Source organism: Agelaius phoeniceus, chromosome 3, assembly GCF_051311805.1.
Source record: "Agelaius phoeniceus isolate bAgePho1 chromosome 3, bAgePho1.hap1, whole genome shotgun sequence".
In the NCBI taxonomy this organism is placed as follows: domain Eukaryota; kingdom Metazoa; phylum Chordata; class Aves; order Passeriformes; family Icteridae; genus Agelaius; species Agelaius phoeniceus.
This window is the reverse complement of record NC_135267.1, coordinates 101,703,655-101,719,997: the sequence shown is the minus strand read 5'-3', so window position 1 is coordinate 101,719,997 and position 16,343 is coordinate 101,703,655. Positions and strand designations below refer to the sequence as shown.

Sequence of the window (16,343 nt, the reverse complement as noted above, 5' to 3'; positions counted from 1 at the left end):
TACAAAAGGCAAGTGGGTTGAAGGGCAGGGTGATTTCTGGAGATGCTCTGGCTGATTGTGCAGATAGGTAGTGCCAGAGTGATTATGATCACAAACAGTCTTTCTCAGTGGAGTTAGGGCAAGTAATGTTTCCAGAATCTGGCACAAGAGCAGCTGGTGCTTCTGCTGGAGTAATACTTCTACCTCTCTTGTTGTCACTCCTACCCCTGTGGCTTTATTACTTAATCATGCAAAATTATGTTGTGTTTGACCCTTAATGTGCCAAACTGCAAGCATCTTTTTCTTTTTTTTTTTTTTTTTAATTTATATCAATGTAGAGACTGTAGTCCTTGTGGAGCGGTGATGAATGATGTAAGGAAAGCAGGGGAATCTGTGCTGCCTTCAGAATGTAAAAGCAGCTTCAAGAGGGAAATAGACCCCTTATAAGCTGTTGTATGTTTAGCCTGCCAAAGTGCACTTCTGAGCATCATTAGCTCTTTGAGAAAATGAGTCTGTTACAGAAAAGTGACAGGTGACAGTGGGTGTGACTTTAAGAGCAGTGCTGTTGAGTCATCATCATAACAACTTAATTTCTTATGGAGAGGCTTGAAAACTTGTTCTAAAGGGTTTCAGAGACCCCATGGGAGAGAACCTGTTTGGGTTCAAGTGGGGACCCTTGTGGGAACCCTCTGTCCCTGTGGGAACATTGAAGGAAGCAGAAGGGGGAGGAAAATGGTATCCTGGATGGCAAAAGTAGACAGAATGAGTAGCCAAGTTAAGTGGGTTTTAGCTAAGCCTCTACAAAATTCTGCCTATAAAAGTGTCTTGAGAATGATATTTTAGAAGCTTTTTTAATTTCAGCCTGTATGTAGGATTTTGTGAAATATTTTAGTTAATAACAAGCCAGAGGTGTCTGAGCACTTACACGTAACACTGTGTGTGTAACGCCAGACATGTAGTTCCTGTTGAGCCTATGAAAAAGAGAAAGAATTTTGTCATAGTTAGGGTTACAGCACCTGATCCAGTGTTGAAATAGAAAGAATTGCAAAAACCATTTGCATTGCCCCTTAAAATTTATCAGATTTAAACAAGCATTTAACTCATTGTTTCCAGGAGACACTTAAAAGCAAATTAAAAATAAAAGCTTACAACATACTTTTAAGAGATTATTTTCCCTGAATGTTTTTAACTTCAGGATGTATTACTGACTTTCCTTCTTGTGTGTTATCAGGTTTCTCTCAGATATGATAATGTGTATTTATCAACAGATTCATGTGCAGGTGCAATGATCCATCATATGGAGTTGCAGAAGCAGCTATTTGTGGTTGTCCACTCTCTTGATAAAATATTCTAATATTTGAGCAAAGTTTAAAGTAGTAAAAAGTTTGGTTAAAGCTTTGTCAATAAGCCACACTATTTGAACAAGGTATTAGTCCTTTTTTTCTTCATTTCATTAGTTATTTTTGCTTTGTGTATGGAACTGCCTTCTGAGGACACATCTCCAGAGCACTTCTGCTTGCTCTAGTTCATCAAATCACCAAATGTGTGGGTAATATTTGAGTAGTATTCTGACTACCATGAGCTTCAAGGCATGGTGTGTACAGTATATACTGTGTATACAGTGAGGGTGGGATTTGTGTCCCCTGACTTTAAAAACAGTTTGGACATGTAAGCTTTGAGTGTCAAGGAGTCAGCTCAGCTGCAAATACCCACACTGAGGACATCTCAGGGCAAGCAGAATGAAGCTTTTGCTGGCCTTGACCACTTGCACTGGACACTAGAATGACCTATGTCTATATGGAACCACTTTTCCTGTTTAGCTTAAAATAAATGAACAGATACATTTTAGATATTGGGCTCTGCTCTATTTCATCTGTAGTACTCTGAGGGATTCTTGCTTGATTTGATCATATTTGTGCTTTTAAGAATTTCTGCCTTGAATGCTTTCTCCTCCCTTGTCAGTTAAGCTATAGACTTTCAATGTTATTTCACTGGGGCTTGCTCTGAAACAGCTTTCTTAAAAGGATGTGGGCTTATGATCACATCACCCCATAACCTAGGGTTAATGCACAAACTGCTGTGCAGTAACTACACTTTCTCCCAGCATAAGTTCCCAGTAGTTTATTCCCTTCTCTTAAGGGATAAGCATTTACTCTGGGGTGGCAGTGAACACGTGCACTACAGCTGACATACTGCAAACACACACCCTGACTTTCTCCTGTATGGTCATGTTCCAGCATGGGTCTGTTCTTTGTCTGTATGATCATGTTCCAGCATGGGTCTCCACAGGCTGCAGGTGGATCTCTGTAGTCCTGAGAAGAGCTAAAGCCTTTCCTGCTCTGAGCCTTTGCCCTGATCCAGTGACTAGTCCAGTGCATAGAGAGGTGAAGTCAGGGATCATATTCCTATCCAGCTAGGAATGGCTCTGGCTCACACTGTAAGTTAGAGCTGGTCACACTGCATGGGGCAGGGCTTTCCATCACCTTGGGCTATGCTAATGGCTGGGTTCAGGGTGAGCTGGATGTTTGCTGGCAGGGTAGACAACTCTCACATTTTCTAGCAATTTGCCAGGATTAGCAGCTTTGGTACCTCATCCATCCAAGCTCACCTAAGCACAGTGCTTCCCTTTGTTCATTGTCTGACTAGAGAGTTCATCTTCCCAAATATTTCTTCAGTGAAAAATCCACTTGGAAGTCCATCTTTTTATGTTTTAGACTCTTGTCACAAATAACTTTTAGAGTTGCTCTGTCAACCTTAAAAGTATTTTTAGTCCAGTTTAGTAACCATACCTCTGAAAAACACACACTTGTCATTAAGAATAACATAGATATGGTTATTGAAAGTTATGTTTTAATGACGCTGCATTGAAGTTCCTATTTGTGTGGATTTTGAAAGTATATCACATCTGGTATTGAACAGAGCTGCTGATTATTTGATGCTGCAAGAACAGTAAAATTAACATTACCTGTTTGTCTTTGTTACAAATGTTGTATTGCTGTATGGGGATTGGCATTATTCAGTATGCAGAAGCCATTCAGTGTAGAATAAGACACTGCAGAAAGGACAGTACACAGAGAACAGCGTGCAGCTCCAGCTTGTACAACTTTTTGTTGTACAGCCCGAATAAAAGATGAGTGATTTGATTATCTGTCTCTTTAGGGTTAATTTAAATCCATTTTTACAGTGAGATTATGTATTGTTAGCAGGGGCACATGTATTTTGATATGTAATTACTGGTCATACATATTTTGATATGTATTACTCATCATAATAGCTGATGTTTAGTGCAGTAATATTAAGAAATTAAAAGGCCACCTACTTACTATCACCATTTTTAAATCCAGTATTATTATAAAATACAGAATGTCTTTTTTATTTATTAAAAGCTCAAATCAATAATTAGGAACATTTTGTTAGGACACAAATTGGCTAATAGTTTGTGAAAATGTTTTTATATCCGTTGTGATGCCATTTATATGACAAATAAGACAACTAACAACTGATGTTGAAATAGCTGTAGTAAGTGAGAAAATGAAGCCTATTCAATTAATATAGTCTAAATTAAAAGACCTTTTGAAAGACCTGTTTTGGAATAAACAAGCATGAAAATTCACCGAAGACTATAACTTTATGTATTGAGAGTTAAGAAGCAGACCTTTTCATATGCCTTTAAAATATAAAGATCTGATAAAATGGTTTCAAATTTTTAATTTGTTAAATCTGTTTAATTTTCTTTTTTGTTGTTGTTATTTGGTAGAACTTCACCCTGAAAGAGCTTCATCTTCAAAGCCAGAAGAAAGTTTCTATGTTGATAGTTACAATCCCTTCAAGGATGAAGATGCCCCAGAGTACCTAAACCCATTTGATGAGCCAGATCACCCACCTGAAGCACCTGGAATTGTAAGAGATTCTCCTCCACAACCTGCAAAAAGGAAAAACATCAGGCCAGTGGATATGAGCAAATACCTCTATGCAGATACCTCTAAAGCTGAGGAGGAAGAGCTGGATGAGTAAGTATGATTCTCCATCTTTCAGCAGCTTTGCAGGCATTAGTAGTGGGATCCCTGGCTTAATCTTGAGGTGTATTGGGTTGAACCATGGTGATCCTTAATCATCTCCTTAGGACAGACTCATCCTTGGGCAGCTCAGCAGCAGGAAATACCATACCCCCAGGACATGCTATTCAGCTGAACATGGTCAATGAGGAATTTTCCTTTGCCTTATTGATAGCAAACAACTTGATAGGGAACAAGTCTGGGACCTTTCTGACATTTCATGCCCTTACAATTGCAAATGAGCCAGAAATCAAAGGAGCAAGGCCTTGGGCCATTATTTTTACTACAAAAAATAATAATTTTTGCCAATGATAACAGGGAGTTTGTTTTATCTTGATGCAGTATGTAAAAAGGAAGAGCATTTTGCAATCTGCATAGCACATTTTTGAGAATCTCATGAACTGAATATATGTGGGAACAATAGCACCATATGCATTTACTTAGGTTATTTCTTTCAGCATGACCACACATAAAACTTTTATAAACTCACACTGACTGCCTTGTATTACAGTATAGAAACTATCAGGAAGGGAGAGCTTTTTGCAATTCCTTGGGAGGTTGGAAGGTGCATCCTTAATCCTTGTTTGTGGTCATTAGTCACCAACCACACCACTCATGAGACAGCTTATGGTGATTACATCTGAGCAATTTTACAGACAATTCTAATTAACTTTTAATTTTACATTATTTAATGAGATTTATCATGGCATGACATTTGCATTGCTTCAATATTAACAGAGGTATGGTATCATCATCTTCCTGTTTCTCTGTAGATAGCTGTGGTCTAGGAAATGGAAGGATTCCCAGGCACTCTAATAGAAACATGAAGGGCTCTGCAGTTTTTTCCTTTTAAAGCTCTGTAGCTGTGAATTTAATATTGATGTTTCGTCTGTGAAAAATAAAATAAAAAATAAATAAAGGGCATTGGGAATGATGCCTCTGCCAGCTCCATTTGTCAGGACAGTGCCTGAACAAACATCACTGGTTGCTGTGTCTTCAGAGCACAGTGTGATCACACTGACAGCCACACCAGGCATTCCTGGTCATTCCCTGGTCACCAGAATCTGTAGGGAATAAAAATGTGTGTATTTTACATCCACCAAGATACAGGTATAGAGGACAGCAAAGATTGAAACGAGCAGAAAGAGAAAAAGCCGCATGGATGAGCAAGTAAAGAATTTTCTCTGTTTACTGTTTCTACTTCCATTTCCACCCTAAGCACATCTATGCCAAAGGAGCTTGTGGCAGGATTGTAACCCTTCCTTTTGCTGTGTACTGGACTTTAGCCCTTGGTTAACAACAGCCTCCTTCTTGTTTTAATTCAATTTGCTTCATTGTTTTTTTCCCTAAAGATAAAGTTAATACATAGGTGGATTCTACGTGAACATAAAACTGGTCTGTATTTTCATGATAAAACAGTGTCCCATGGGAAGATGGAAGGATAGTCAGTAAACACTTTAAAATCAATTTTCTACATCCTTTACAAAAGTTTTTTATGTCCTGACCCCCAAAGTAATCTTCCTCTCCACATTTTCTTCTGAAGTTACAGGAGCAATACAAAAAGACCTGGAGATCATTTGTTGAGTGCATTGGGTAGAGATGTGGCAAGGAGAACCCTTGAATCTTTATACTGAAACACTCTGGAGGAATGAGTGTAATGATAAAAGTCCAGTCTAGAAACACAGGACATGTAATATTAGATGACCTCTACAAACACTATTTTGCCTCATCTAATGTCCTTAATTTTCAAATTTTTAAGTAGAAAGCTTTTGCTAAGGCATGATCTGGTGAGCACCAAATGCAGAATTTTTACAGGCAGTGCCAATTGGTGGTTTTTTGAGTGCTCTCAGCCATGAGGGTTTATGTCCAGGTGTGTATTGTTTTTACCTACTGTGAATATTGATGCATTTATTATCTGCATAAGTGGGTAATCGTCTTCCAAGCCTACTGAAGTCTAGGCTTCCGTGGCAATTTGTGGCAGAGAGTTCCACAAGAAAACAAGATCTCTAATGCAATGTGTTTCCTCTGTTGATTGTAAAAAAATTCCAATCCCATACCGTCTCTTCTGCTGGCTTATCAAAACAGCAATTAGTGATATTGGATTTACCTGCCATAAACATTTGTTGTCTTGTCTGTCTCTAGCATGTTCACCTTTCCTTGTCACTTGTCTGACTGTTAACTTTTTCGATCTCTCTTCATACAGAAGTCTCTTCATCTCTCTAATCATTTCCACCGCCCGTCTCTGGACCCTGTTATTTCTTCTGCTATGTGTCTATTTTAAGATGTGTTGACTTGGCCTGAGCAGTGTATTCAAGACAAAGCTGAACAACTGAGTCATATCATGAGAATAGGAAACTTTGCATGTTATTTTCAACCTCTCTCATAACATCTTGTTTTTTGAGTTTTTAAAAATTCTCTTTCATTTTTGACTACCACTGCTCAAGGGCTGTCTCCAGGTGTCCTTTTGAACCTATAGGTGGAAGGCATGAAACGGAAGAAATGGAAGGCTCCTGATTTATTGATTATCAGGAAATACAATGTATTTTTACCCCTATGTCTTAATGTTTAATTGGAGTTCACTTAATGTACTGCTTGGCATTTTCCCCTTACCTTTTGTGTGGAGTGTGGAGTGCAGTGCTGTGTCCTGAGAGCATGGACACAGCAGTTAGCATCAGGACCCTTGTCCCACTCTGCCCTGGCAGATCCCTAGTTCTGATTCTGGACTCGGAGCTTACACCAAGTGCCCCAAGAGCTGAACTCTGACTCCAGTTTTGTAACAGACTCTCACTGTAATAATGTAAAAGGTACTTGGCCTCAGTGCACCTCTGTGAAGGATTTACCTGGGGTTATTTGCTTCTTTGAAATGTATTTGAGTAATGTTTGTGAAGACAACTAATGCTTCATAACACACACAAAGCACAGTCACGAGCATAAGCATCGTGAGGCATTGCATGGCACAGAGGGACTTAGGTGAGCCAGTACATTTACTCTGCTGCAAAACTGTGCTCTCAAAACATACTTCCTCTGGCTAAATTCTCATACCTAGCTAAAGATAAGGAACACATTTTTGTGTTTTTTGTTAGTTTGTCCTTTTGTTAGTTTGGACATTTCACAGATAGTGTAAAAGTCTGCTTTTGTCTTTTTGAATTTTATACATTAATATCTACCTGTTAGTGAATATCTACCTGTTAGGCACACCTTGTGAAGTTAATTATTTGAAAATAGCACAGCTCACAACTGCTTAATGTATAATGCTTTCAACCTTAGTTCTTCTGATTGGCAAAATTGCCTGACCTTTTAGCCTGCCATGCTGACAGCTTTGGGTTTCCTCCTCAGTAAAATGTTTATTTTTAAATTTCTTTTCAGCTAACTGGTAAGACTGATCAAAATTTTTAAATTGGTCAGAATAAAACTTGCTTTCCAATATCATTTGGCTCTGTGGCTTCTTATCTTGTTAATCATTGTATGGCTTAGAATTATGCTCTGTAATTGGCAAGGCTATCGAGTTGCCATCTGCTGAAGTTGCCTGTTGCACAAGAAGCCACAAGCCACCACACTGGCAGCGAGTTTAATGCCAGGTATCTTGTCAGGTCTGAATTCTTTAAATTTTGTGGAGGACAGCCTAGTGTCTTTTTAGACAAATCATTTTATGTGAAGCCATTGAATAACTTCACAGAACCAGTAAATATGGGGCTGACCTCAGAAAAAAGTGCTTTAATATTTTCTAGCTAAGGCTCCTTTCCATGAGACTTTTCAGATGTTTAATTTGTTGTAGAGCCATGTGGAAGCTGTTGGACCAAACTCTGCTACGTATATCAGATCCTCATGACTTCAAACTTGATAGTTCGTTCAGAACAGAACCGTTTTGGTTGGGTTTTTTATGTATTAACATTATTTTTCAAAAATCTTGCTCAATTTTTGTAAGACAAATTAAGAGTAGTGCAGAGAGGAAGGTAGAAGGTAGCACATGTGCATATCTGTTCTTTGCATGTACCTGTGTCTGTTTCTGTGACCAAAATGTGAGGGTTTAGCCTGGCTTTCAAACAAGTTCTTCTCTAGAGGAAAAAGTCCTTTTAGCACTTCCTTCTGATGGGTACAGAGGATAATTTTTCAGGATGACACCTGCAGTGCAGACAGTTCTGCAGCTTAAAAATTCCAAAGATGGTTCTTGCAGACCTGTTTACTCTCATTGATAAGGTGTTGGGGTTTTTCTCACACCAAAATAATTTTAACACCTTACATATACGCCTTTCTAATTCAGAGGTAAATTCCTGCCAAACATGCTGTGCCTGTTGGCTGTTCCAAAGGCCGACTTGTGGAACTAAATAAAAACCTTGTGCTGTCCCATAGAATGCATTGTTCTTCAGTCTTTATCTCTTTTATCTTCATTTTCACCTCCCTTTGAACTCTCTGGTGTCTGAAGGCAGCTGAGCTGGGCTGTCAGCTAAATTAGAGCTACTGACAGCTGGATGCATTCTCCACTCCAGCCTGAATGCCTCCTTTTCCTACTGCCTCCCATGGAAAACACCCTTCTGTTTCCATTTAACTTGTTCCTTTGGTTGCCTTTAGTTTTGATTGTGCTGGTGGCTTTGCACTTGATGGACAGCAAAGTGGGAGCACCTGGAAGTTGCCTTCAGTCAACAAATGAGTTATTTTAGTGTTAGTCTTTCCTTTTGCTTCAGGAGTTGGGTATCTTTTTCTGTAATGAACAGAAGCAGCAGATTCTTAGAAAGATCTGGGGATTTTGTGCCTGATTTTCACTTACATGCTTTGGTAAACATTGCCTTTCAAAAATAGATTTCTGTGGTGTGAGTTATTAATTGCTTGCTTTTTCTCAGTGAAAACAGGATTACTGTAAATTGCATTGAAATAAAGTCTAAAGTTTGTCTGTGAGACTGAAAGATGTTTTTATACTAGAAATACAAAGGAAGGAGAGAAATTTGATGTTGTGTGGAAAGCAACTGGATGAATAGTTGGTTTTTACTGCTGTTGTAGTTCTTAAAAATAGTGTGTACTAGCTCCTGACTCTTATCCTGAGAGGGAATTTGTGAATAGATCTAAGGTAGACTTATTTAGTGCATTAGTGTTTGCATCCAGAACTGATTTCTAGGGGACTTCAAGGGATTGAGGTTATTTGTTGTGGTTGGCTACACTGCATATGATAACTGTATGCAGATAGATTATTGGAAATCATAGTTTGAGATATGTGATAAATGTATCTTGCAGGGGAAAGGGGGACTAGAAAAGAATAAATTAATGTATCCATTTCATAACTAACTAATCCAGTTTTGGATTGCAAAATATGAAAAGCAAATAGTATTAATAATGAAATAATTCAGTGCAAAAAAGATTCCCTTAAGTATCCTTAGCAGGATACAAAGCTGCTGTAGAAGAAGTCATTATTTGATATATTATTGATTGATTGATATTTGATGTATCAAGCTAACATAAAATTTGGCAGGATTTGGTTGTGGAGGTATTTACTTAAGGTGGTACAAATGCAGAGTTGGAACACAAACACCCAAGTTAAGGATAATTCTTTGGACTGCATCTACTTGGTGGAGGATGTTTACTCTGTAACATTCTCAAATAAGGTTTAGTTATAAAAACCAGTTTCAAAATAGACAGGTGATGCCTACTGGTGTCTGCAGAGAGATATATGCAAGTCAGTGGTTTTCTTACTCTGTTCCATTCCCTAAGGTGTTTTCTTCAAATGGTGTGGCATCTGTAAGCTTCAGAGTTTGAAATACACTGGAGGCTGAATGTACCCATGGAGGCCAAACTTTCCAAAACTGGACAGCCCAGAGTGAGGCCTCTAAAGCCCTGTGGGAGCATGGCTGTACCAGTTGCCTGATTCTTAGTTGTTCTAATCAAAATGTCTATGTCATGTTCATTAGAGTGCTAAACACCCAGCAGCTTCACGCACATTTTTTGGTTTTGATCTTATCATAGAATCAGATCACTCTTTGATAGATAGGGAATTATAATTGGAGAGTTAGCTTTATGCAGTTGATAAAACTTCTGCAATTTACAGGACTTCATAAAAATTATGGAAATTGTGACTGAATAATGCAGTTTTAGCTGTTGTAACTCACTTTTCAATTGTATGAAAATGTAGTATTTAGAAGTGTATAAAGGTAAAACATTCTTATGTGGGATAATAAAAGCATTTTAGTCATTGACTTTCCTAAGCAGGTCTTATTTTTGGTTTTATTTCCAAGGAGATAGCAAAGAAATGTGTTTCCCTTCTTTTAATTAGATCAAATCCATTTTATGAACCAAAATCAAGCCCTGCTTTAATTAAAGTTGCTCTGCAAGAACCAGAAAAGAAGATGAAAAGAAAGGCTCCTGAACCCCCAAACCTCTTGCCAAAGACAGAGATGGGCATGGGTGAGAACATGTCAGCAATTCCTGCATCAAGGGAGCTTTCTTCCTCTCCTAAGGTAAGCTTTTCATACCAAAATTTTGTCTTTGTTCATAACAGTACCTTTCTGTGCATTGTAAACATCCTGTTTATTTCTGCAGGCATCTTGAAAGCTTTGCCAGTGCTTAATAAGGTGTTGGCTTGTCTCTGTTCCCTTGGTTCATAGGAAGGGTGCAATGTAGGAGCTGGTATTTTTTTCTTTAAGGATTTAATGACAACAGTAACAGCAACTGCAGTTTCAAAGAAAAGAGTCTTCTAGTAACCAGTGTTACAGGACAGCTGGATATGCCATGGAGAAGGAAGAAAATCATGTTGAACAGTGCTTTGTCCTGATCTATTTTAATGCTCCTAAGCCTTGCCCCCGTTGAAGAGTCTGTCTCCACATTTCTGTCATAAATCTGGGTTTTAAAAGCTTAGTACTATATATTTGTATTGGGATTTATATATGTCCAATTCCAAAGCTATGTTGAAGTAATAAAAAAAAAAAAAAGACAGTCTACTTTAAATCAGGTTAGCTGTTTACTAGGTTTACTAACAGCTAACTAGGTTAGCTGTTTAGAGTTAATTTCAGTGGAAGAGCTGTGGGTGTTTTATTACTACACAGCCAACTTCTGTCAGTATGGATTTCAACTCCAGTTTTTCAGCAGTTAGCAACGCTTGTGCTTTTTCTTTAAACAAAATAAACATTTAATAGTGTAAGTTAATGGACCTTTCTTAGAAATGAATGTCTTACATTGTTTTAAAGGCAGGAAAATGAGGACAGAAAGCCTCCCTTCCAGTGTGTCTTGCCCAATGGATGCACATTATCATCTGCTTTGCCTTGAATCAGAGCTACTGTACTGCAGTTTCAGAATTGAGGGAAGCTACTTGTCATACCTGTCATTTCATTGTGTAATTCCTTAGCCAGATTGCTCACATGTCCTTGTCCACTCAGGCTCTGATTTGTTGTCATTTTACCACTCAGTCAGGCTAAAGAGTATGAGACCAGAAATCTAATCTCTGTCTGCTCACTGCAAGACAAAACAGTAGAGTGAGACTACAGGTACACTTCACAAGTTATTCTCCATATGCAAAACCGCAAGCAGGGATATATGAAATCAAAGCACAGCAGTTTTATAATGCTCTGAAATGGGATTCAGTCCTGTTAGCTGGAGTTTCTGTATGAGTTTCTGCATGAAAAGTGACACATTATTTGATTTCTGGTGAACTCCGGCTCTTGGGTTAAAGCAAAATGGCCAAAGCAAAGCTTTCTGGTACTACCAAGGCTGTGAATAGACATCTGTGGAGATTTTTATCAGATTGCTTGGTGGAAATTGTGTCCCCCTTGCTCATTGTTTGAGAAGTGTGTTTTTACAGATATGCATCCAAGGAAATGTGTCTCTCCGCTTCATATGTGTCTTTGCTGTGCTGAAATAATAACATGTTACTACCAAGTTTGGTTGTTGCAGTTTTTGTCTGCCCTAGATGAAGCTTTAGAGTGTCTGAAAGGTGGAATTGATTTAGAAAAGATTCAGGATCAAACTTGCTGAGAAGAGTGTGCTGTTATGGACAGTCAGGTAGTTCCTGCTTTTCTGTGTGGTGTTACTTGGTGAATATTTTGGTGCCTGCCTGCTTGCAGCCCACCTTTCTGCCCCTGACCCCGAGGCACAGCTGAGATCAGCAGAGGTCCATGTGCTGAAACACTGATTTTCATTAGGGCTGGGAGGGAAAGCAGAGCTCAGTGCTCACATGCTCTTTTATCGGAAAGCTTTAATTAATTTGTTAACAGGATTTTGGAGGATGGGAGGCATTAGGGAAGACTCCAAAGCAGATGTTATGTCCTGGTTCATTATATTACAGTGGAAAGTTTTGGTGAGTGGGTGTGTTAAAATATTGTACGGTCACTTGCAATGCAGAAAGCTTTCTGTGAGCATAGTCTTTTTTCTGTGCTTGAATTGTTTTGCACTCAGATCAAAAGCACTTTACTTGGAATGCTTCTTGAAATTTGGAAAAGTACTGGCATTTAAAAGAAAAGAAACCGTTTTCTCACAGAACAGTACAAAATAGTGCCCAGGTGGGACTTGGAGTGTTGGCACAAATGACTTTGGCACACGTGACTTTCTCTATTATTGCTCAATAATAGAGAAAATGTTTAGCAACTCTGGAAAAACTTCCATCCAAAAGTATAGGCGCTATACAAACATGAACTTAGTACATGCCCTTATGTAAGGGAATAGTCCTATAGAGGTAAACTTAGGTAAAGGAAGTTAAATCATGTCAGTATTTTGTCCAAGTTTGCTGTGTGCAGAAAGTTTTGGGAGTTGTACCAGAGGCTAAGTGTTTTCAGCAGGTTCAGTTCCCTGTCTTGGTTGTTGTCATAGGAAGTGCCTGTGGAGCAGAAATGCTAATCTTTAAACTACACATACACAGCATTAATATTAGAACTTCAGAGTTTAAGGGAAAATATTCCAAAAGCTCCTCTGCAAATCTTTGACAGAATATTTGTTGCTCATTTTTCCTTCACATGCTAGTGGCATTCATCACGTTGGCTGAATCCAAAAAAACACAAACGCTGTCATTGCCATCTACACACCAACAAGTTTATTGAGTGATGAGCAGTCAGTTACCTGTAGTAGCAAACCCTTTCCAAGCCTCTTCAGTGTCTTCCCCTTGAGCAGGTCCTTTTGCTACTTGGAGATCCTCTGTCAGCTGTACTGGTGAGGAAGGGTCAGTTACCTGTCTTAGATAAGACAGGGTTTAACACTCCATAAAGGTCCAGCTCTTCAGCCCACAGAATTAGCTCAGTATTTGTCATATCTGAGTTTGGAGGAAGTTTTGCTTTCAAATTTTTTTATCTATTCACACTCCCTAAAGGAATATCTTAATTCTGTCCTGTATTGTGTATCTCTTCCAAATTAATCTGAGTCATCAGAGAGAGTTTACAATGCAGAGTCTGAGATCTGGAGTTACCCCACAGTTAATCATCTCAAATGACTTGAAAACTATGGTGTGCTGACTCTATTTAGGTGAGTCTGACAAGGTGCAAAGCTGTAATTAAGCTCTTCAGTCATCAAACTGCTACAGTGCTGTCAAGCTCAGCAGTGCTGAAGCTTTGTTGGGCTTGTTACTGTTACACATCTGTTACTACTCTTTGCATGGTTTGGATAACCAGGTTCTGCCTTTCACAGAGGTGATAGAGACTTCAAATTTCTCCCACTTGTTGACTTTGTGGAAAACAAATGTGGTCTCAGGCTCAAAATGTGGTATCAGACCAGTACATAGCATGCATATCAGTGCTCATCATTGTTTTATCTGATTGCAAAAAATACATATGAACTTCAGCAGGGTGAAATCTCAGCCAATTTCGGATTTCGTCTCTTCTCTGTGTTGAGTTGAATTTATTTGAAAGAAGATCAATCCCAGAGCTGGCACCTGTATCTTATAGTAGAGGAGCTAAAGCAATCTGTCGCTGCAAAATCAAGGATTTTATTGTCTTTGTGAGAATGAAGGGGCAGGAATGCTACTGAATTTATGTAGGAAGTAAAAAATATTTTACTAGGGAGGAGGAAACAGGTAAGCATCCTCAACCATAGAGTTATATTTAAATGTTAGAAGAAAATATTTCTTGCACTGGATTGACATTTACTCATTGACTCCTTTGAAGGATAGCATATGCCCTTCACTTCCATGAAACAATTCTGAGAGAGGCTTTTCTTGGGATTTGGTGTATTCAGGTTATTGCCAGACTTTAGCCAAAGCTCATGTTGATTCCTCATGAATCCATCAGGTTTCTGCCATTACCATTAACCTACGGAAAGTGAACAGGTTTGCTGTATTTGGTGAATCCAGCTTGGTTTCACATCCTTTCTCCCATCTTCAGGTTTCTGGAAGCCTGTGTTGGTTAAACACATTCCTTACAGAGTAACTGCTGCAGGCTGACAAGCTGCCTGCCTGGGATTTGGGAGCTCTCAGAGCTCCATCTCACAGCTGCCTGCCCAGAATCTCCCAGTAAATGAGACTCCTGCACTCCATCCTGGGGATAGATCTTTCTCTGGCAATACATGATTATATGAACAGACATAAAATTGATACCAGACCACAAGATGCTTTTTGAAGTTTACTTTGAATGGATTTTTAGTTATGCCTTGCAACTGATGAAAGTGTATGGCACCAGGAGAGGATGATAAATCAGCTTAAGACTATCATTATTGTATACACCATTTTTGCCTTTATGAAGATCATGGTACTGCTGGTAGTCATGAAAACACAGGAATTGGTTTTGGTGCTTTTAGACAAGAACTTGTGATGGCCTTTTAAGTCAGTGGAAGAGGAGAATACACATTCACATGGCAGTCCAAAGCCAATAGTAACATCTCTGTTTGTCACCATCATTGTTAAAGCTCTCTCTGTCTCTCAGTTTAAAACTAAACTTAATTGTTTTGCATGCCAAGTAATAATCTGCTCTCTCATGCCAGACAAGCTAGCTGATTTAAGCTCTAATGAAACATCTACAGGAAATACAGAATCACTTTCTGCATGACATGTAGTAATCCATCTCAATCCAGTATCCCTGGTAATCTGCTGTGTATCTGTGATGCTTCAGGATGTTCAGGCTGTCCAGAAAGATTTCTGCCTGATAGACAGTTTGCCCTTCAAGCAGCAAAGGAGGTACAAATTACTTCCTTATCAAGGAAGAGAAATTTTCAGATACTTCTCCAGGGAACAAGAAGGAACCTGTAATTTTTTCCTCCTTCTCATTTATTCTAAACCAGAATAAATGCTTAGAGGACAAAACAGGTAGGTTTAGTGGAATGGGGAGAAGTGACAGATTCCCTCACAGCTCCCAAGATATCAGAGATCCTAAAGTCTCCAGTTGCTTGTTTTCTCCGCTTTTATTTACCTCAAGATTATCAATGCTATGTGACCAAACAGTAGGAAGACTTCATCCTAAAACACAGGCACAGAAATGCAGCTGAGTGGAGGAATGACAGTAAATTTCACATGGGAGATGAAGATCTCTAACTGTCTCTTGGCATCAAAAGTATCTCCAGTTGTCCATTCACATAAGAACTTCCCAGCTCTCTGGAACATCTTCTTCAATAATTTTGCTTCTTTTCAGCTTCACATTTGCTGCCAAGGAATTGTACAGCTCCTTCTCATGAGATCTTTGTCACTCCCTATGTAGATAGATGGTTCAAGCCCGAGAAAGGCCTGGAAGGTACTGGATAGAATTAGAGGATGTCTACTGTAATGAACTTAAGCAAAAAAAAAAGCCACTCTAAGAAAATCTGCCTTTACATGCAGCCCAAAGACATGTTTTCTATTAATAGGAAGAAAAACAAGCTGCAGACATAATATGAACAGAGAGATAGTGAGAGGATCATATGGAAGCACAGAAAAGTCATTCAACTCGCTGCTTTTCAAGTATTAAAGAGTAAAAGAGGCTCCATTTTTAATCCAATACTTAAGCAATTCCTTATTACTGTTTTCATGAGTTTTAAATGGTTTTGTGAACTTTACTATGTTGCCCTCATATTATTTCCATGACTGGTGCCAACCCACTGTTGGACATCAAGACTATAGAGGAAACCAAGCCTTTCCATGTTCTGTGTGTGGCTTTCTGCCCTTCTGACTGAGGTATCTTGTGCCCATGCTGTCAAAAATTTAGGTGCTTCTCTATAGTCACAGTATCTCTAAGAGAGATGCTTCCTTCAGAATCTGGGGGTTAAAACCCTCAACAATTTGCTCAAATGTTCTGTAGCAGGAGTTTTGCCCAGGACTGGAGGCAGAGCTGAGTTGCTTCCATCTTCAGCCCCTTACTTCTCTCTTTGTCCCAGAAGCTGGAGTATCACCTGGATGGAATGGATGGATCCTCACATGGTGGCTCATGCCACACTGTATGTTCT

General features: G+C 38.9%; 1 protein-coding gene across 12 annotated transcripts in view; it reads left to right on the top strand.

Annotated features, from left to right (window-relative positions):
• Positions 1 to 16,343, top strand: part of EHBP1 (EH domain binding protein 1) — a 204,954-nt gene that overhangs the window by 90,562 nt on the left and 98,049 nt on the right. For all 12 annotated transcript variants that reach the window (XM_077176005.1, XM_077176001.1, XM_077176002.1 and 9 more), the window contains 2 exons: positions 3,737 to 3,989; positions 10,294 to 10,477. In XM_077176005.1, the coding sequence (XP_077032120.1) occupies positions 3,737 to 3,989; positions 10,294 to 10,477 (437 nt within the window). The remainder of the gene's footprint in view (positions 1 to 3,736; positions 3,990 to 10,293; positions 10,478 to 16,343) is intronic.